Genomic DNA, 21,543 nt, shown 5'->3' with positions numbered 1-21,543 from the left:
GAATTAAGTATGTGACTATATGTGTGTGTATGTGGCTGTCCATGTGAATGTCTATCTATGTGTGTGAGCGACTGTGGGTCTGTGCAGCTACATACGTGTTTTTGTGACTATGCGTGTGTTGAAATCCAGTTGCAAAATTGTTTGAGCGCAAAATATGCACATACTTGCCATGTAGAAATATAGGAGGGTTTTAAGTTTATTTTAGTTTGAAATGATCTTTCAAATAGCTCCATACTATTCTTGCTAGTACAAATGGAATTTAATTCCGACTCTCCAGTTGATGAGCTGCTTTTTTGAATGAAGTATTCAACTGAATGATCTGACTAGTTTTCAAAAGAAGCCGCGATAAAAAAACCAATATATATATATATATATATTAAAAAAAACAACTAACACCCTTACGGCTTGTTTCATTAAAATAGTTGCAGCAGTATGATAATTATCTGGTGATTAAGTATACCGACCAATTGCGCTCTTAATTGGCATTTTTACACATCAAAATCTGTTTAAAACAAGTGGCGTCAGATTTATACACAGTTCATCAATTCTGGAATTCTGATATCTGGATTTTTCCCATCAAGCTTTCCTTATGCAACAAATACTGGATAGCACAGGTGTAGAGTTTTAGAAGTTGGTTGCAATGAAGGCATTCTGTGAAAGTATTAGAGGGGCTCCATCTTCACAAAAAACTGCTACATCCGTTTTTTTTCTTGGGCGGGGGAACAGACAAATGTCTCTTTCATCGGGGTCACACGCCAGGCAAGTGACAGTGATGCATTTCTACAGAAATTACCTCATTGCATTTTGGGTTTGCAATCAAAAATGGTTTGCTGAAGCCTTTTTCATGAAGAATGCGACTTAAACTATGTTGTTGTTATGCTGCACTTTCAGGGCCAGTGTCAGACAGATTTTTAATGTGCTTGTGTGAAAAGTGCAGTATGCTGCTGTATATGTGTTCCTTCAATTTTTTTTTCAACTGGTGGGAAACACAACTACAATATAAGAAGGCTGAAATTTATACATAGAGCATAGAGCACCACTGCTTTTCTACCCATACCAATGCAAAGATACCTTACAAATCAACACAATTTTTTTTACAATTTTACAATTATATTAGGAAAAAGAGGGTGGTCAACAGCAATGTGGGCCCCTTAAAAACTGATAATGGTGATATTGTAAATGAAAATAAGAAAATGGCGGACATGTTAAATAATTACTTTGCATCAGTAATAACAGTAGAGGATGAGGATAGCATGTCGGACATGCCAAGGAAACTAATTTTGAATCAGGGACGTGGACTCACCATAATTAACGTAAGCAAATTAACAGTAATGAAAAAAATAATGGCAATAAAGAGTGACAAATCACCAGGACCAGATGGTTTCCATCCCAGGGTTTTAAAGGAAGTAGATGAGAACTTTGCAGATGCCCTAACTATAATCTGTTAACTAAAGTTGAAGCTCATGGAATTGAGGGCAAATTATTGACCTGGTTAGGAAATTTGCTGAGTGGCAGGAGACAGAGGGTAGGGATAATGGGCAGCTACTCAATTTGGCTGGATGTGACTAGTGGTGTCCCATAGGGATCTGTGTTGGGGTCTCAACTATTCATTGTATTTTGTAACAACTTAGATGACGTGATAGAGAGCCACATATTCAAGTTTGCCAATGACACAAAGATAGGCAGCATTGTAAGCAGTGTGGATGGAAGCATAAAATTACAGAGATATTAATAAATTAAGTGAATGGGCAAAACTGTGGCAAATGGATTTCAAAGTAGGCAAGTGTGAGGTCACCCACTTTGGACCTAAAAAAATAGATCAGAGTACTTTCTAAATGGTGAAAAGCTCAAAACAGTGGAGATCCAAAGAGACTTAGGGGTTCAAGTACAGAGATCATTAAAATGTCATGGACAGGTGCAGAAAATAATCAAAAAGGCTAATGGAATGCTGGCCTTTATATCTGCAGGACTAGAATACCAGGGGGTAGAAGTTATGCTACAGGAATTCAAAGCCCTGGTTAAAGCACACCTCGAGTACTGTGTTCAGTTCTGGTCACCACAAATTAGGAAGGATATATTGACCTTGGAGGGAGTGCAGCGTAGATTTACTAGAATGATACCTGAACTCTGAGAGTTAAATTATGAGGAGAGATTACACAAACTAGGGTTGTATTCCCTGGAATTTAGAAAATTAAGGGGTGATTTGAACTAATTTTTCAAGATATTAAGGAGAACTGATAGGGTAGATATAAACTATTTCCTCTGGTTGGGGAATCTAAGACTAGGGGACATAGCCTAAAAATTAAAGCCAGGACTTTCAGGAGTGAAGTTAGGAAACATTTCTACATGCAAAGGGTGGTAGAAGTTTGGAACTCTCTTCCACAAACAGCAGTTGTTAATTTTAAATCAGAGAATGAAAGATTTTTGTTAACCAAGGTATTAAGGGATATGGGGCTAAGGCGGGTATATGGAATTAGGTCACGGGTCAGCCATGAGCTCATTGAATGGCGGAACAGGCTCGAGGGGCTAAATGGGCTACATCTGTTCCTATGCTTATGAGCTCCCTGTTTACACCAGGACACAATGCAGGACAACACTAGTATGCACAGTATAAGGGAAGCATAAAGGGGAAATGGGGAGAAGCAGAGAGCATGGAATAAGACAAAGGGGAAAGACTAATAGAGAAACAAAGATTTAGAGCAGGGATGACTAACTTGCAGCCCTAGAATGCTAAGATCTGTTAGTAACAGCAACTTGGGGTACATGCAGATTAATGGAAACATGCATTTAAACTTTATGGTCAATTTTCCGAGTTCATGCTTTTGGCAGGGAGCCTTGCCTACCTGGTGCCCGTATCAGGAAGTCGTGAGTGAGATGTCCTTGATTTCTAATAAGCACAGACAGTGAGGAGGCTTCTCACCAGCAACACAAACTTAGAAAATTGTTCTATGGATATGCAGCCACCAATGTGACTCAAGACAAAAGATTGCAAACCCCTGATTTAAAGAATGCACAAAAATTAGAAATCATTGAAGAAAACTCACAAATTGTGACACATAAAAGTTCACAAAGCATTTGCAGTTTTGATGGAAAGTATGCTATTAATATTTATAGCAAGTAATTTCATTATAAAATTGTTTTCTTTATAAGGCACCGTTTAATGGAACCCAATATAAGTCCACCATGAGGTCAGTATGGCTAGATTACTGGAGAAGAATCTGCCACAATGCAGTTACATTCTTTAACTGAGATCTTCTCATTTTAAAGTTAATTGATCTCAGTTGAGGTTCCAGTAGGTGTGCAACAGTTGCCTAAGCACCCACTGGACTAGGGGAAAAGTTCCTGATTGCTATGCAGTAGCTATGTTCACATCTGTGTATCTGTGTGCATCAGATGAGGGCAAGGATTGGGCTCAGGGCACAGTTGAATAACCTGCTGCCACTCATTGTCTAGGTAAACACATAACAATTTTTGCTTGGGCAAGGTACTAGAGGGCTACCAGCACCCAAGGAGCTATACCCCAGCATGAGACAGCACATTAAAGAGAGGAGAGGAACTGGAAAAAAGAACTGATGGTTTTATGTTCCAGTCAGCAATGCAACCTATGTAATTGTGTCCTGTTGCTAAGCTAAGTTCACAAAACTTATCAAAATAGTTACATTTTAACTGTCACTACCTTTCTGGCTAATTAACCAGTCCATATATGGGAGGCAAATTTCAATCTGCAGAGGTTGGAAAATTGAATTTTTAGCAAATATGTTTCAAAAATGTTGCAATAAGTATTGAAACTGCAATATTTTCTTGGAACAAAATTAGTTTTAAGGTGTTTTTTTTCCATTTGCTCCTACTGCTGATAAATTGAATGGCAACTGCACCCTGTAACAGTTTGAATAAGGCCTGTTAAAAAGATCATGATGGAAGGAAAAACATAGCAACAACAAATTGCAATTGACAATAAGGTGCTAATTAGATTGGTATCACTCAAAGTTAATAAGTCAACCGGTCAAGATGGGATGCATCCTAGGTTGCTGAATGAAGCAAGGGTGGAGATAGCAGAAGCTTTGACCACAACCTTTCAATCCTCCATGGATATGGGAGTGGTGCTAGAGGACTGGAGGATTGCAAATGTTACATCCCTATTCAAAAAAGGGGAGAGGAATAAACCTGGTAACTATAGGTCAATCAGTCTAACATCAGTGGTGGGAAAACTACTAGAGACCATCGTCAAGAACCAAATTAATTCTCACTTGGAAAAGCATGGGACAGCCAGCACAGATTTGTTAAAGACAAATCGTGTCTGACTAACCTGACTGAGTTCTTTGATGAAGTATCAGAAAGGGTTGATGAAGATCGTGCAGTAGATGTTGTATATATGGACTTGGAAAAGGCATTTGATGAAGTACCACATAACAGCCTTATTCGGAAAATGGAAGCATATGGGATTAAAGGGATGGTGGTAACTTGGTTACATAATTGGCTAAGGGATAGGGGGCAGAGAGTAGCGGTGAACGGATGTTTTTATGACTGGAAAGAAGTTTGCAGTGGGATCCCCCAGGGATCGGTATTAGGACCATTGCTTTTCTTGTTATGTATAAATGACCTGGACTTGGGTATAGGGAGGACAATATCAAAGTTTGTGGATGATAAAAAAAAATTGCCAACATGGTAAATAGTGAGGATAGAAGCAGACTTTAGGAGGACACAGACTGGTGAAATGGCAGACACATGGCAGGTGCAATTTAATGCAGATAAGTGTGAAGTAATGCACTTTGGGGGGAACAACATGGAGAGGCAGTATAATCTAAATGGTACTATTTTGAGGGGGGTGCAAGAGCAGAGGGACCTGGGGGTGCATATTCACAAATCTTTGAAGGTGGCAGGGCAAGTTGATAAGGTGGTTAAGAAAGTGTATGGGATACTTGGCTTTGTAAATAGGGGCATTGAATACAAAAACAAGGAAGTCATGCTAAACCTTTACAAATCACTAATTGGGCCTCAGCTGGAGTATTGTGTACAATTCTGGGCACCACACTTTAGGAAGGATGTCAAGGCCTTGGAGAGAGTATAGAGGAGGTTTACCAAGATGATACCAAAGTTGAGGGACTTCAGTTATGTGGAGAAATTGGAGAAGCTGGGATGGTCCTCCTTAGAGCAGAGGAGGTTAAGGAGAGACCTGATTAAGGTATTCAAAATAATGAGGGGTTTTGATAGAGAAAATAGGGAGAAACTGATTCCTCTGGCAAGTGGGTCAGTAACCAGAGGTCATGGATTTAAAATAGTTAGCAAAAGAACTAGAGTGGAAATGAGGAGACATTTTTCATACAGAGGGTTGTTAAGATTTGGAACGCACTATCTGAAATGGCCTTGGAAGCAGATTCCACTGGAACTTTCAAAAGGCAATTGGACATGTACTTGACGAGGACTAATTTGCAGGGGTATGGGGATAAATTGGACAACTCTTTCACAGGCTGATGGGCTGAAAGGCCTCTTTCTGTGCTGTAAGATTCTATGATTCTATGATTCTAAGGAAGCTTGGCATCACATGTGCTGAGATTGGGAGTTGTATTGCATTTATGGCTAAAATGACTGAAGATCAGTGGGAGGTGTACAAAAAAGAATTTAAAGTGATACAGAACCAGTTTACACTCCTAAGGCGCAAGAGCTCTACTTGTCAAAAAAACAGCCAGATAATGAAGCAGTCCGAGCCCGCATGCAGCAGGACCTGGACAACATCCAGGCTTGGGCTCATAAGTGGCAAGTAACATTCGTGCCAGACAAGTGCCAGGCAATGACCATCTCCAACAAGAGAGAGTCTAACCACCTCCCCTTACTTGGTGTCAGCATTAGAAGTAACTTACTCTGAATCTACTAGAAAAGAAAAACAATTCTCATGCCAGGAAAGCCAGCTGCAGTTAAAATCCATTTGCTAGCCTTAATCAATGCAAATGTTGCAAAGTTTTGTTGGTTGTGTACAAAGTTTAAATGAGCCAAACTGCATTGAAACAAACATATACTATGTGATTTGCTCAGTTTTGTGTATGATCACCAGTTATCTTTGAATCTGGCTGACAGTTATTCTCGTTCAAGAAGCTCTGACAATTGTTTTCAGGGGTATCTCATGAGATGATACTGTTCAACAAGCTGAGTTAAGCAGAGGTGAGTTAAATGGAATCAAGTTGATTGGGTTTGAACCTTCAGAGAAAGATGGGTTAGATTAGCAAGGTTCCACAGTTAGAAAAGACCAGAATAGAAAATGGTGCAAATAAAAGTTAAGTATAAAAGAATAGCTTAGTATACAGATTGCAACTTTTTATTGCTTTTTGATTCAGAATTAGTTAGTATATCTACTATAAGTATATATATATACATACATATATATATATATATATATATAGTCATATTTGCTAGTTCATCTTTTGTCCAATACATTTGCTTGACAGTTTAAAAACCTAAACGATGTGATGTACCGATGCTGTACTGCTTTTTGAAGGCAGAATACCCGTGGAGGTACAAGTTTGATCCTGGAGCTAAAATAATGAACAGAAAGGTTTTCCTTTAAATGTCCTGAGCAAGCTGTCTGAAACTTACCTAGATGTCAGTGAGAGTCGATACCTTCGAGACCATAGGGAGCTAAGATTCGTCTAACAGGGTAATCTAAAAATACAGCAGCCAAAGTCTGTAAGAGAGGCAGAAAACACCCAAAAATGTAACAAGATGCTCTAGAATGAAATTCAAAAATAACTAGTGGTCAATTTTCTACCATGAGTGTGGAAGTTGGGGGAATGTTGCATTGTGGGTCTCACACCTACCTGAGCAATGTATATCTGATCCAGACAAATCTTCTTGAACATAATTACATATTCCAAACAAGCTCCAAACATGTCATTCACCATTGGTTGATTTGGCAATAGAATATTCATTGAAACAGTTGCAACATCCTTTTAAAAGGCAGGTCCAGTTTTGCAGGCAAATATTCGGAAAAGACTACTTTTGTTTAAAGGCTGCAAACTGATAATGGTGCTCTGGCAAGCCAGGGGCCCCAGATTTTCACATGCAGGATTAGAACAGCTGTTGCTAGAAATGGCTCCTATTTAGCAAATACAGGAGAGTGGTCAACAGTGCTTGGCAGGAGGTGGCAGAATGCATCAATTCAGTTTGCATCACTTGCAAACACTGGCATCAAATCCTCAAAATATTTTCACACCTAAAGAAAATATCTAAGGTATAGTGATCCATCAGTATCTTATACCAAGTAGATAGGTAAAGTATGCATATCACAAAATGTTTCCTCACACTTACACATTCACTGTGGGCCCATGCAAACCATTTAACCTTATTTACAGCCATTGAAATGCTTATGATTGATGTCCTTGCTGCAGCAGGGGCAAATTCTGGTGCATCTTATTACTGAAACTGTTGGCACACATATCTTAAGAGGCTACAGTCCAAAATTTCTTCTGGCAAACCTTAGTGTCATTTTTGTGCTCATGGAATTCCCGACATCTCAATAATACTTCACTACTTGCAGGACAAGCCAGCATATAAGGGGCTGGGGGTGGGGGAGTTTTAACTTTGGACGATGGTGTGAAACAGCCAATATCAAATTGGTGGCCCATTATGCACCCTGCCCAATTTTACCTTCCATTGACCTCAGATTGGCTTTCTGCTCTACTGCCGCCACAGTTAGGCCTATCTAGATGGTCAAATTGTGGAGCATGCAACAGGCAATGAATGGTGCATTGACAGGGCTGTACTACAAGATGTCATCTGACCAGTCCAGGCATCTGATGGACAATGGACTGAAGTCAGTAGTCTTCTGTATGATCCTTTGGGTGGATGCACGGGTGTTACTGTATCAGCATTCACTTTTTGAATTATCCTGGGCTGCAGTGGAACCATCTTTTCAAATTTGCTTGTCACCTAGGAACCATCATTAAAGTCTGCCTTCTCCTTTCGGCAGAGGATCGCATTAAAGGAAAAGAATGGTGGCTGCAAGGAACAGTGGACCGAGATGAGGAAAAAATTCTTCACTCAGAGGGTTGTGAATCTTTGTAATTCACTACCCCAGGGGACTATGGATTCTGAGTCGTTGAGTATATTCAAGACTGAGATCGATGGATATTTGGACACTAAGGGAATAAAGGAATATGGGGATAGGGCGGGAAAGTGGAGTTAAGATAGATCAGCCATGATCTCATTGAATGGCGGAGCAAACTCGCGGGGGCGTATGGCCTACTCCTGCTCTTATTCCTTATGGATACTGGCAGGAGTGAGTGACCCATTTTCTCCCTGGCAGCCCTAGATTCTTTCCTTTTAAAACAAAACTCAGGGATAGGGGAGAACTGAATACTATACCTATTTAGGCAATTGACTGTTTAGCAATCAATTTGAATAGTTCATTTTTAAGAAACTGTTTCCTTAAAAAGCAGCAGGACTGGCATTTAACACCCATGGATGAGCAGGATAATCTCAATACATAAATCCAGCATCAGTATTATGAAATTAACTGAGTTCAAATTACACATAGAAATGCAGCTCTTGCGCGATTCGCCCATATGAAAGGCTCCCAGGAAATTGCACAATGTCTCTGTCTCCCAAAATCTGCCAAATGGAAAATCTATTTCTTAGACACTAGGGCAGATGAATGACAGGTGTCATTTAATATTGACAAATATAAGTTATATCATATTGGTGCAAAAGTAGCAAACATGATTATAAAATGCACGTATAAGGTGGGTCAGAAATGTGTGACCAAACATAGAAAATATTTTCACTGTATAGGACAGCAGTTGCACAAACAGATCCATAGAATATTATTCCAATTACATAGAATTTACAGCACAGCAACAAGCCATTCAGCCCAACTGGTCTATGCTGGCGTTTATGCTCCACACAAGCCTCCTCCCACCCTTCTTCATCTGACCCTATCAGTATAACCTTCTATTCTTTTCTTCCTCATGTACTTATCTAGCTTCCCCTAAAATTTATCTATGCTGTTCACCACATTCTAACCACTCTCTGGGTAAAGAAGTTTCTCCTGAATTCCTTACTGGATTTATTAGTGACTATCTTATATTTATGGCCCCTAGTTATGGTTTCCCCCACAAATGGAAACATTTTCTCTACATCTGCCCCATTAAACCCATCATAACTTTAAAAACCTCTATTAGGTCACCCCTCAGCCTTCTCTTTTCTAGAGAAAAGAGCCCCAATAATATAATTGCATTGCTGAAACCACAGGTGCCCAGCTGGTGATTGTATTTATGAAAAAAAACTCAGGAAAAAAGGTGGTAGTGCATATTGGAATACAAACACACTGGTTTGCACCCTAGGTTCCTCACACTGTGAAGCCCTGACCTAAGGAGAGCCGATGAGCAGAGGTCAGCCACTTCCTCAGTGGAAGAAGAGAGAAAGTAATCAGGTAGTCATACCACACTACTCACAGATTGCCTGTAGCCAGCTACAGAGTAGCACTAATGGAGACCCAGTGACAGGTCATTTATGTACACCCCCCTTACGGCAAACAGAAACTCAGAATTATGGAGCAAAAAACTAATTAGAGAAAAATCTAAGGTGGATTATTAAATACAAAGTAAAGATGGAGCCAGATTTTAAATAACCAAACCTTTATGGAAGATTTGGCTCTCAGTTTGCTCGCATTGGAAAAAAAAGATTTGTGGGGTGAAATGATTTAAAAGATTAGAATCTGACAAATCAAATCAGGAAAACAGCGGGCATTTAATGTATTCTTCCTCTTCAATCACCTGAAACAAGTATTACATCAAAGAGACTGGAGATAGTACTCTGAAGATCTAAATCCAAGACCACCTCAACGTCCAATGAAAAGTTTATAAACTGCTCAGGAGATTCCACCACTCATTGGCCCCATGGGAAGAAAACTGGGCTTTGTTTTCCTGTGAAATGAGAACAGTTTTTAATAAATGGCAAGTTTGAGATTTATTGTAATAAAGCAATTAATTCCTTTCAACAGGGAAAGAAAAATCCAAAATGGAGGCTAGCAAATCACAGTAAGAAGTGTACAAACTTAGCATTGTCTTGACAAATTCCAAGAACAGTTAACATAAAACACCAAAAGGCAATTTGCCCACCAAGCCTGCTCCCTCCAAAACCATGTACAATCTACTTTATCATGGGCTTTACTTCATCCATTTAATCGCCCGAGAGGAAAGATATATAAAGTTACTCCAGGTATTTCCATTGGCTCAGTTGGTATAGTAATGTGTGACTGAGCCACACAGACCAGAAGCTTCCAGGTTTGATTCCCAATCTGTGTTGCATTGGCTGCTTTCAGCAGGGTGGTAGTTGGGATACGATGATTGTGAGCTGGACAGGGGGAAATTAACCCAGGGCTCCTGCTCCCTATTGCTATCTAGTGACATCCGCTGGAAAGTACATACAAGTAGAGATTGGGCACAGCCAAGATGCCCCTCAATGTTGAATAGCCCACCAACACTTACTGACAGATCACACATGAAGAATTGCTGCTTGGGCACGATACCAAGGGTGTCATTCCCATGGACCCGTATTCAGCAGAAGTCAATGCCTTCAGCAGAAAAAAAATGGAAAATAAATATTCCATGACATCCAAAGGTAATCAACTAAAATTCCAGATCACCCAAACACTTATCTTCATTATTCAACCCTGATCTACTCCCAGCCACAGAAAATGTTGGAAATGAATTTCTGGCTGGTGGGGGGGGGGGGGGGGGGGGAGGGGGGGGGGTAAACTGTGGCAGAAGTAGTGTGCAAATCGCAGAAAAATAACATAAATGGATAGGAAAACCATTGAGGAAATTCACCCCCATTGTGTCTCCCACACAACATGAACCATTGTCTCCTGTGAATTTTATTCACTTCAATATATATCTAAAGTATATAGCACAGTACATAACTAACCCAATCAATGGTATACAGCACAGTACATATCTATCCCAAAAGATATATACTACCTAGCATAGGGGATTTGTTAGTCTCCCTAACACAATGGAGAACCTCAGCAATGTTGCTTTCAAAATACTCTTAGGATACATGGTATATTATAAAAATTAGATTGCATTCGTATCCTCTCAAATGAATATTTCTATCAATTATTTCATCTTTAATTTCACTATCATTTCACTTTTAAAGGTCTAACATCCTCTCTATTCTTATTACTGTTATACTATCTATCTGTCGCAAATGCATCTGTCCATGACAGTATTGGAAGGAGTGACCACCGCACAGTTCTCGTGGAGATGAAGTCTCGTCTTCGCACTGAGGACACTATCCAACGTGTTGTGTGGCACTACCACCGTGCTAAATGGGATAGATTCAGAACAGATCTAGCAGCTCAAAACTGGCCATCCATGAGGCGCTTTCCATCTGCAGCAGCAGAATTGTATTCCAGCACAATCTGTAACCTCATGGCCTGGCATATTCCTCACTCTACCATTACCATCAAGCCAGGGGATCAACCCTGGTTCAATGAGGAGTGTAGAAGAGCATGCCAGGAGCAGCACCAGGCGTACCTAAAAATGAGGTGCCAACCTGGTGAAGCTACAACTCAGGACTACATGCATGCTAAACAGCAGAAGCAATATGCTATAGACAGGGCTAAGCGATTCCACAACCAACAGATCAGATCAAAGCTCTGCAGTCCTGCCACATCCAGTCGTGAATGGTGGTGGACAATTAAACAGCTAACGGGAGGAGGAGGCTCTGCAATCATCCCCATCCTCAATGATGGCGGAGTCCAGCAAGTGAGTGCAAAAGACAAGGCTGAAGCGTTTCCAACCATCTTCAGCCAGAAGTACCGAGTGGATGATTTATCTCGGCCTCCTCCCGATATCCTCACCATCACAGAAGCCAGTCTTCAGCCAATTCGGTTCACTCCACGTGATATCAAGAAACGGCTGAGTGCACTGGATACAACAAAGGCTATGGGCCCCGACAACATCCTGGCTGTAGTGCTGAAGACTTGTGCTCCAGAACTAGCTGCGCCTCTAGCCAAACTGTTCCAGTACAGCTACAACACTGGTATCAACCCGACAATGTGGAAAATTGCCCAGGTGTGACCTGTCCACAAAAAGCAGGACAAATCCAATCTGGTCAATTATCGCCCCATCAGTTTACTCTCAATCATCAGCAAAGTGATGGAAGGTGTCGTCGACAGTGCTATCAAGCGGCACTTACTCACCAATAACCTGCTCACCGATGCTCAGTTTGGGTTCCGCCAGGACCACTCGGCTCCAGACCGTGGTCCAAACATGGACAAAAGAGCTGAATTCCAGAGGTGAGGTGAGAGTGACTGCCCTTGACATCAAGGCAGCATTTGACCAAGTGTGGCACCAAGGAGCCCTAGTAAAATTGAAGTCAATGGGAATCGGGGAAAACTCTCCAGTGGCTGGAGTCATACCTAGCACAAAGGAAGATGGTAGCAGTTGTTGGAGGCCAATCATCTCAACCCCAGGACATTGCTACAAGAGTTCCTCAAGGCAGTGTCCTAGGCCCAACCATCTTCAGCTGCTTCATCAATAACCTTCCCTCCATCATAAGGTCAGAAATGGGGATGTTCGCAGATGATTGCACAGTGTTCAGTTCCATTCGCAACCTCTCAGCTAATGAAGCAGTCCGAGCCCGCACGCAGCAAGACCTGGACAACATCCAGGCTTGGGCTCATACGTGGCAAGTAACATTCGAGCCAGACAAGTGCCAGGCAATGACCATCTCCAACGAGAGTCTAACCACCTCCCTATGACATTCAATGGCATTACCATCGCCAAATCCCCCACCATCAACATCTTGGGGGTCACCATTGACCAGAAACTTAACTGGACCACCACCTTCTCCAGGGCAATTAGGGATGGGCAATAAATGCTGGCCTGGGCAGCGACGTCCACATCCCATGAACGAATAAAAAACTAGAACTTTAGTATTGTGCTCAACATCAACTATTTATTTCCGGTGTTCTTCACATTTTTATACTGCAACTTGTTTTAGATAATTCAAATTCTCTCTTTCTTCTCCTCCCCCCCCCCACCAAACTAAGGTGGTTTTACATTTTAAAAATTTCCATTTTTATTAACCTATTCACCTGTTTGGAGATGCTTGCATCTTGCCTAAATGGATTTCTATTTTCCCTCAATGTTCAGCAATATTTTCCAGTTAATTATATTTTCCCCTCATTCCTTTGAAGTTTGGCTTTTAAATTTGTAGTCTCTTTCCCTTACTGGTACTGATTGCCCAATTGTTAAATTTAACCACAGGAGTATGAAATATTGGATGAGATAAACTTAGTAAGAGGATTAGCATCTTAGAAAGTAGGTAAATCACCAGGGCCAGATGAAATGTATCCCAGGCTGTTAAAAGCAAGGAAAGTGTGGAGGCTCTGACCATCATTTTCCAATCCTCACTGGATGCATGCGTGATGCCGGAGGATTGGAGGACTGCTAAGGTTGTACCATTGTTTAAAAAGGGAGCAAGGGATAGACAGTAATTACAGGCCAGTCAGACTAACCGCAGTGGTAGGCAAATTCTGAGGGACAGGATAACCCATCACTTAGTAAAGCACAGAGTAATCAAGGACAGTCAGCATGGATTTGTTAAAGGAAGGTTGTGTCTAACTAACTTGATTGAATTTTTTGAGGTGGTAACAAGGAGGGTTGATGAGGGTAGTGCATTTGATGTAGTCTACATGGATTTTAGCCAGGCTTTTGTGAAGGTCTCACATGGCAGACTGATCCCATGGGTTTGTACTTTTTTGACCAAAGGGAAAGTGGCTAGTCGGAGCCAAAATTGGCTCAGTAGCAGGAAGCAAAGGGTAATGGTCGACGGGTTTTTTTTTTGTGACTGGAAGGCTGTTTCCAGTGGGGTGCTGCAAGGCTCGGTACTAGGTCCCTTGCTTTTTATGATAATTATTTGGACTTAAATATAGGGGGCATGATTAAGAAGTTTGCAGATGACACAAAAATTGGCTGTGTGGTTGATAGTGAGGAGGAAAGCTGTAGATCGGAGGAAGATATAGGTGGGCAGAAAAGTGGCAAATGGAATTCAACCCAGAGAAGTGTGAGTTAATGCAGTTGGGGAGGGCAAACAAGGCAAGAGTGTACACAATAAATTGGAGGATACTGAAAGGTGTAGAGGAAGTGAGGGACCTTGGAGTGCATGTCCACAGATCACTGAAGGTAGATCAGGTAGGTAAGGTGGTTAAGAAGGCATATGGAATCCTTTATTAGACAAGGCATAGAATATAACGGAGGTTATGCTGGGAACTTTATAAAACTAGTTAGGCCACAGCTTGAATACTGTGTACAGTTCTGGTCACCACATTACAGGAAGGATGTAATTGCTTTAGAGCGGGTACAGAGCAGATTTAAGAGGATGTCGACAGGACTGGAGAATTTTAGCTATGAGGAAAGATTGGATAAGGCTGGGGTTGTTCTCTTTGGAACAGAGCAGGCTGAGGGGTGATTTAATTGAGATGTACAAAACTATGAGGGGCCTGGATAGAGCAGATAGTAAGGACCCATTTCCTCAGGAGAGGGGTCAATAACCAGGAGGCATGGATTTAAAGTGATTAGAAGTATTAGAGGGGAGCCGAGGAAAAATTCTCAGAGGGTGGTAGGGGTCTGGAACTCACTGCCTGAAAAGGTGGTAGAGGCAGAAACCCTCAACTCATTTAAAAAGTACCTGGATGTGCACCTGAAGTGCCATGACCTACAAGGCTACAGACCAAGTGCTGGAAAGTGGGATTAGGGTGGGGGCTCATTTTTGGCCGGTGCAGACACAATGGGCCGAATGGCCTCCTTCTGTGCTATAAATTTTCTATGATTCTACTGTGGTTACTGGTCCCTTGAGGTTAATAATGGATGCTATCCTAATCACTTGCAATAACCAGGTTTAGATTTGAATTATCCCTAGTGGTGTCAGACATATTGGATCCAGAAGTCATCTAGCACCATATTCACTAGTTCTGTTCCATTTAAAGTGTTTCATCTTAAATCACATTGACTGATGTCACCCATTACATGGTCTTTACATTCTCCTTTCATTATATAGGTTATCCTCATCCTATTCAGATAGTCTGTAGCAAACTTCATTTATCCTCTATTGCTGATTTGTCAACAGGAAATTTGTATTAGGTCTTCCCCTGAGATATCAATTCACCTTGCTTAATTTCCTAATTCTCCTTAATGTATAAAGCTATTCCTCCACTCTGTCCTATCATTCCAGAGCATCCTGTAGATCAGCATATTGAATTAGTTCCCACCTCAGGGCAAGCCTTGACCAAGCACAGAACACACGTAATTACAGATGCTATTTTCCACTTTCAACACTAGCAGTTCTTAACGCCTTGAGCAAATTGGGGCCAATTCTGCACTGTGGGCTCATTCATCTATTAAGTATCCAGATCTCATTTCACACAATTCTTTTGTCACATACTTCTACAGTTCTCAGAGCCAGCACAAAGGAGATTTTCATCGCAAAATTCAGTGGTGGAGGGGAAGAGGCATATGGAAGGGGCAGGACAAGGAGGGAGAAAATATACAGAGCTTTGAACTTGGTGAAGGACTAACGTGAAAATCAATGGATTCTCAGAAAGTTAACTTTTTCTAGTGTACTAAAACAGCTACGACTGCTGCCAAGTGGCAAGAGAAAGAACGGAGGATGTGGTCAGAACACATTACATATCCATAAAGTGGAGCTCAGCCAAAACTGCTGCACGTATTTGAACTTGCACCAAGTCCCGTTCACCCATCATCCCTGTGCTCACTGACCTACATTGGCTCCCAGTTCACCAATTTTTCAATTTAGAAATTCTTACCCTCATGTTCAAATCCCTCCATGGCCTCACCCCTCCCTATCTCTAATCTCATCCAGGCCTACTACCTTCAAAGAAATCTGCATTCCTCAAACTCTGGCCTCTAGTGCATCCCCCCCACTTCCTTCACCCAACCATTGGCTACTATGCCTTCAGCTGTCTAGTCCCTAAGCTCTGGCACTCCCTTCCCAAACTGCTCCACTTCTCTCCTTTAAGACACTGCTTAAAACCTACCTCTTTGACCAAGTTTTTGGTCTCCTGTCCTAATGCCTCTTCCTTTGGATTGGTATCAATTTTTGTCTGATTATGCTCCTGTAAAGCACCTTGCAAAATTTTATTACATTAAAGGCACTATATAAATGCAAGTCATTGTAGCTTTGAATGAGGATGATCAACTGGGAAGGATGGTACAAAAATTAAGAATTTTCTTCCCATAAGGATGGTAAATTATTCTACTTTGACAAATGTAATTCAAATAATTTAACAAAACATCAGAATTGGTTTAAGAAAAGCTAGAAATAAACTTCCATCAGTTTTGGAAATACATTTTTGGGACTATCTACTTCCAGACCTAATATTTTTCTACTACTGAGCCAGGGGCAGGGGGGTGGTGGATCAGTTTAAGGCTAGTGCTTTTAATATATATTTTTTAAACTAACCACTGATGTTTTATTCCACATCAACATGCACATAGGTATATGGAAAGGCAATGCCAACAGTTCTTTTATTCAAGCAGATTATCTATTAATTTAAAAGAGAAACTTAACTGCATTATAATAGAAACATTTAATGATATTTTTAGATCAAAATGACAAATAAAGCATAGTCATACAATCTTTAAAATGAAACCGTTTACATTTGTATCAGTTATACAATGCAGAAAACAGCAACATTTTGTTTAAGCATTACAATTTCCTCTCCTCACCTAAAAAAGATACCATATTATACTGAAAGGAATCTTAAAAACAAATTGACAGCACAAGGAAAAGTGCACAAATACATTTGATCTATACATCCAACAGTACATTTCCATATCTCCAATGGACACATAATTCACCAGTCTGGATTGAAAGTTCCAACAGTTTGAAGTCTACGGTCTGCAGAAAAATAAGTGCGAAGTTGGATAGACCAGTGGAAAACTACTGTTTTGTACATTACTTCTGCCTCAGGAGGTTGCATTAACATTTAATGATAGATCACTTGGAACCTCTAGTGGTAGAAACTAAGTATTGTATATTTCAGCTTCAAGTTCTGCATTGCATTCCAACATGTGCTTTAACTGCTCATCTACTTTAAATGGTCAAATTTCAAATTAGTGACCAGTTTTCTCCTGTATTTATTCCAACAGCCATTCCATGCTCCATTTGATGTTATAAGGAAAATATAAAAATACAAATGCACCCAGATAATTTTGAATGAAAGGCAATTCAAATAAAAAAATCTCTTGGCCTGGTGCAGAAGGATCAAAAATACTCACCCAGATAAGTAACAAGAAATAGATTAAAAAACATTTCCATATTTTCAAGGCTTTTAGTTTCAATCATATGTTTACATACAAAATATAATTTTCTAGATACTCAAAAGTTTACACAAATACAGAATACCTCTTACAAAGTCTCAAAGCTTAAATGCAAGGTAACCAGGCTTGAATTTGTTGAGAAAAATGCTCATTTTGTTATTGATTTACATTGTGTTCAAGCAGGCATGTAAGGAGGTGGGGGCTCCTTCTCTGGCATCTTCACAGCCATTTCGTAAGTTGGCAGCACATACTGAAAAACAAAAATAATTGTCAAAAGCACATTAAATACTGGAGCTGTGCCATCTTAAGGAGTACAGATCTAAAAATATAAATGCCATTTAGTCATCTCACTGACAGCCAGTACATAGATAGGTAAATGTTCACAAGTTTTACTCATTAGCCAGATGGCAAACTTCAGACAAAACAAGCTGTGATGTACCAAGAAAAAGAATGATAGTCCACCTCCAGAAGTGCCAATTAAAGTACTGCAACTACTGTTCAAATTATTCTTTAATTATAGTGTTTTCAAAAACAAGTAAAAAGCCATCAGTTGTCATGCTACTGCCCTAGAAAACATATTTAGCAGCAACTCTGCCGGATAGAAAATGTAACCTTTATGTCACAAAGAACTTTACTTGTCCAAGTGTGGTACTCCTGGAGCTGCCCATCAATATTTCTAGAGTGAACATTTCATTAAGACTTGGGGTTTTCAGTTAGCTGGAAAACAGCCTTTTAGACAATGCCCTGAGGAACTCCTGCAGTAATGTCCTGGGGCTGAGATGATTGTCCTCCAACAACCACTACCATCTTTCTTTGTGCTAGGTATGACTCCAGCCAGAGTTTTCCCCGATTCCCACTGGCTTCAATTTTTAGGGCTCCTTGGTGCCACACTCGCTTAAATGCTGCCTTGATGTCAAGGGCAGTCACTCACCTCACCTCTGGAATTCAGCTCTTTTGTCCATGTTTGGACCAAGGCTGTAATGAGGTCTGGAGCCGAGTGGTCCTGGCGGAACCCAAATTGAGCATCGGTGAGCAGGTTATTGGTAAGTGCCGCTTGATAGCACTGTCGATGACACCTTCCATCACTTTGCTGATGACAGTAGACTGATGGGGCAGTAATCTGCTACTGAGCAGATTATGTTAATAACTCAGTCAACAAGATTAGCCATTATGCCAGCTAGCTACTTCCACTATGAATTGTAGCACCTTAGTTGAACATTCAGGTCCTTGGCATGGTAATCATATTTGATCTATGTTGGTTCAAAGTGAAGACAACAGAAAAACTGGAAGAGGGAATCTTCTAGAAATCATACAATATTCAGAGTCAGTGCTCTACAAAGTCTATATCCACCCAAATGAAGCTGTTTTGTAATCTTGTTTGGAGGCTGCAGACAAACTCATCCCTTGTACCTGAAGTCTGTACTAAAGACATCAATAGTCTGGACTTAACTACTTCCCAATCAGAGCACATCCTCTTAAAAAAAAATGTTGCAAGGAGTCAAGTCCTGATCAAGGTCATGCCATAGCATTATCTCACGAGCAGCACTCCCACATTCGGTATTGATCCAAATAAATCGGCACAGAATACCAGCACAAAGATTTAGATACAGTTGGTGCCTGTGAACTTAAGACGACTTTGCCTAGTGCTCTGTCCCTTATATGCAGAAATCGAAACAATTATTTGCTGATCTCTGAACACGGTGCTTCACAATGGGGATTCAATTAGATGAATGAAATTTGAGAAACATCTACTCATTACAATTGTCTCCATTTACACTCTCCCAACTAAAATTTTCATTACATTAAAAATGCAAGCTGTTATAGAAATGAAACTTCTCCAAGGCACATTATTGGGTGGGAAAGAACAAAAAATATCAAAGCAGAAAGACTTACTATCGTGTTTTTAGACATCTATGGTAACATGAAGTAGAGTTTGAAGAGGCTTGTGAAGATGAGGAGAGGTAGAAAAGGTGGAGGGTTCAGGAAGCAAATTCTAGAGTGTAGGGGGTGTCTTGGCTGAAAGACATAAATCGATGTATAGGAGGAGGGTAGGACTCAGTAGACTAGAGCTGAAATAGCTGGAAGAGATGTAGAGGTAGGGAGAACAAGATTTGAGGATTTGAAAACCAGGACAAGGATTTTAAAGTCCACACTATGGGGGAGCCAATGTAGGTCAGCCAATAAAGTGTGGGCCAGGTTTCAAGCAATGGAGTTCTGTATGAGTTGGAGCTTATGCAAGGTGACATTTCAGACCGGCAAGCAGAACATTGAAGAACTCAGGCCTGGAGAACATGAAAGGGTGAATGAGGGTTCTGTAGAGATGTAGACATGCCATGTTAAAAGGATGGAAACAGGTGATAGACTGAATGTGGGATTTGAAGCTGAGCTCAGGATCAGGCAGGACATTGGAGGATGTACACCATCAGATCCAACCTATGCAAGTTGCGAAGGGGGATGGAATCACCACCCATAATGTGTCGTTTTTTGGTGGAGGTTGATCAGGAGCTGAATAGGAATGCTTATTTTACTACCGTTAAGCTGAAGAAAATTGACTTATTCATGACTTGATGTCTGAGAAACAGTACATCAACAGTCAAGGGTTCTCAGCCTATAAACCAACCGTCTCAAAAAAAATTATAGCATGACAATTTTTTCTTCTGTTTTATTTGAAATAATTTTTAAATAACCCCAAAAAAACCTCCACTATGGACCAGTTATCCCACTCTGCATTAACAAGTCACTGTTGTATCGATGTTTTAAAACATCAATGCTAATCTTTTACAGTTCAAGCATTTAGTCATTGTCACTGGGTCAAATCCTTGATCTCCCTACCCAAGAGCATTGTGGAAGCACCACAGAGTGCAGCAGTTCAAGAAGGCAGCCCACCACCACCTCAATGGCAATTAGGGATGGGCAATAAATGCTGGCCTTGCCTGTGATGCCCACGTCCCAAGAATGAAAAATAAAATCAATTGGTAGATGTTTTTGTACTTTATTTTCTAATTTGAAAATAAGCATCCCCAAGTGCTTGCCCTTTTCATTTACTCTCTAATCCTGAAGGCAGTGTCTCAAGCAAAGGTACAGTTCGAGGTCGTAGCATTCCTCCAGGTCATCCTTAATGTCAAAACCTAGTATAATCAACCTCAAGAACTATTAAAGACAAGCCCAATAAATCCCTAACCCAGCATCTACACTTCAAAGCAAAAAGGTACTTGAATAGTGATCAGAAGTGGAAACTGATTTTTTCCCCCTTTCCCAACCCAAACACTGAGGCCAATTGTCTCATCTGCATTGTCACCTCAGCTGAGGTGTTCAAGATCAGTACAACCCAGGGATTGAATCTGAGGCTTTTCAGCTATGTGTGGCTCAGTAACACAGCAAATATATCTACAGTGCAAAAATTGGTAGTTTCCAAAATATCACTCCATTCATTTAAAGTCAATAAAATAACAAATTTTAGCAAGCACAGAGCAATATCTGATTAAAAAAGGTGATTTAAAACAAAAAAGGTTTTCAAAGTATAAAACACAAACATGGAAGGGACATGTTCCAAAGAATATTAAAAAAACAGGATTGATCTGATGATTGTTAGTTGGCTAGCTAATCCATACAGACCAGGAAGATCAAGATTTTTCCTCGGTTTATGTTAAGTTAACTGATCAGAGCCAGGACAGCAGTAGTGTCACTGTAATTGCCTTCAATGTCCCTAGGGAAAGGAGGGGAGAGAAAAATAGCTTTGGAACACTATCCAGAAACTTTTGCTGAAAATGCACATGTAGACACAGGTGTGGAACAGGCTCCAGTACATTCCATAGTGAAACAGCCTGCTAACGCACAAGGCTTGTGAATTGCTACATGTGTGATGTACGAGGTTGTCCGCCTCCTCGCTCCCTGAATAAAACCACATGCTAGCAAGAAGCCAGTCACCACCATCAGGAGAGAAGGGGACGGAAGTGAGTAAAATTGGAGAAAAAGGGGAAAATAGTGAAAATGTTACTCCCACAACCCCATCTATGTTGGATTTTTGTGCAATTTACAGTATTTTGTCATACCTGTATAGGTGTTTCAAATGCTGGATACACAGCTATCTCAGGTGTGTTCCTATTGTTGATGTACTTGTAACAGTTCCAAACGCAGTTAATGAAGTAAGCCTGTAAAACAGAACAATGTGTACTTACTCATTAGCTGCAATTTTATTTAATAC

General features: G+C 40.6%; 1 protein-coding gene and 1 long non-coding RNA gene across 2 annotated transcripts in view; both read right to left on the bottom strand.

Moving 5' to 3' along the window:
* The window catches only part of LOC137321368 (uncharacterized), a 230,284-nt gene that overhangs the window by 165,956 nt on the left and 42,785 nt on the right, over positions 1-21,543 (bottom strand). The gene's annotated exons all lie outside the window — the stretch shown is intronic.
* The window catches only part of laptm4a (lysosomal protein transmembrane 4 alpha), a 31,968-nt gene continuing 27,012 nt past the window's right edge, over positions 16,588-21,543 (bottom strand). The window contains exons 6-7 of the mRNA XM_067984348.1: positions 21,392-21,490; positions 16,588-17,589 (exon numbers count right to left, since the gene is read on the bottom strand). Coding sequence (XP_067840449.1) covers positions 17,515-17,589; positions 21,392-21,490 — 174 coding nt within the window. The 3' untranslated portion in view covers positions 16,588-17,514. The remainder of the gene's footprint in view (positions 17,590-21,391; positions 21,491-21,543) is intronic.

This window comes from Heptranchias perlo, chromosome 5 (assembly GCF_035084215.1).
Source record: "Heptranchias perlo isolate sHepPer1 chromosome 5, sHepPer1.hap1, whole genome shotgun sequence".
NCBI classification, from domain to species: Eukaryota; Metazoa; Chordata; class Chondrichthyes; order Hexanchiformes; family Hexanchidae; genus Heptranchias; species Heptranchias perlo.
The sequence above is the reverse complement of the archived record's forward strand: the minus strand, read 5'-3'. Positions and strand labels throughout refer to the sequence as shown.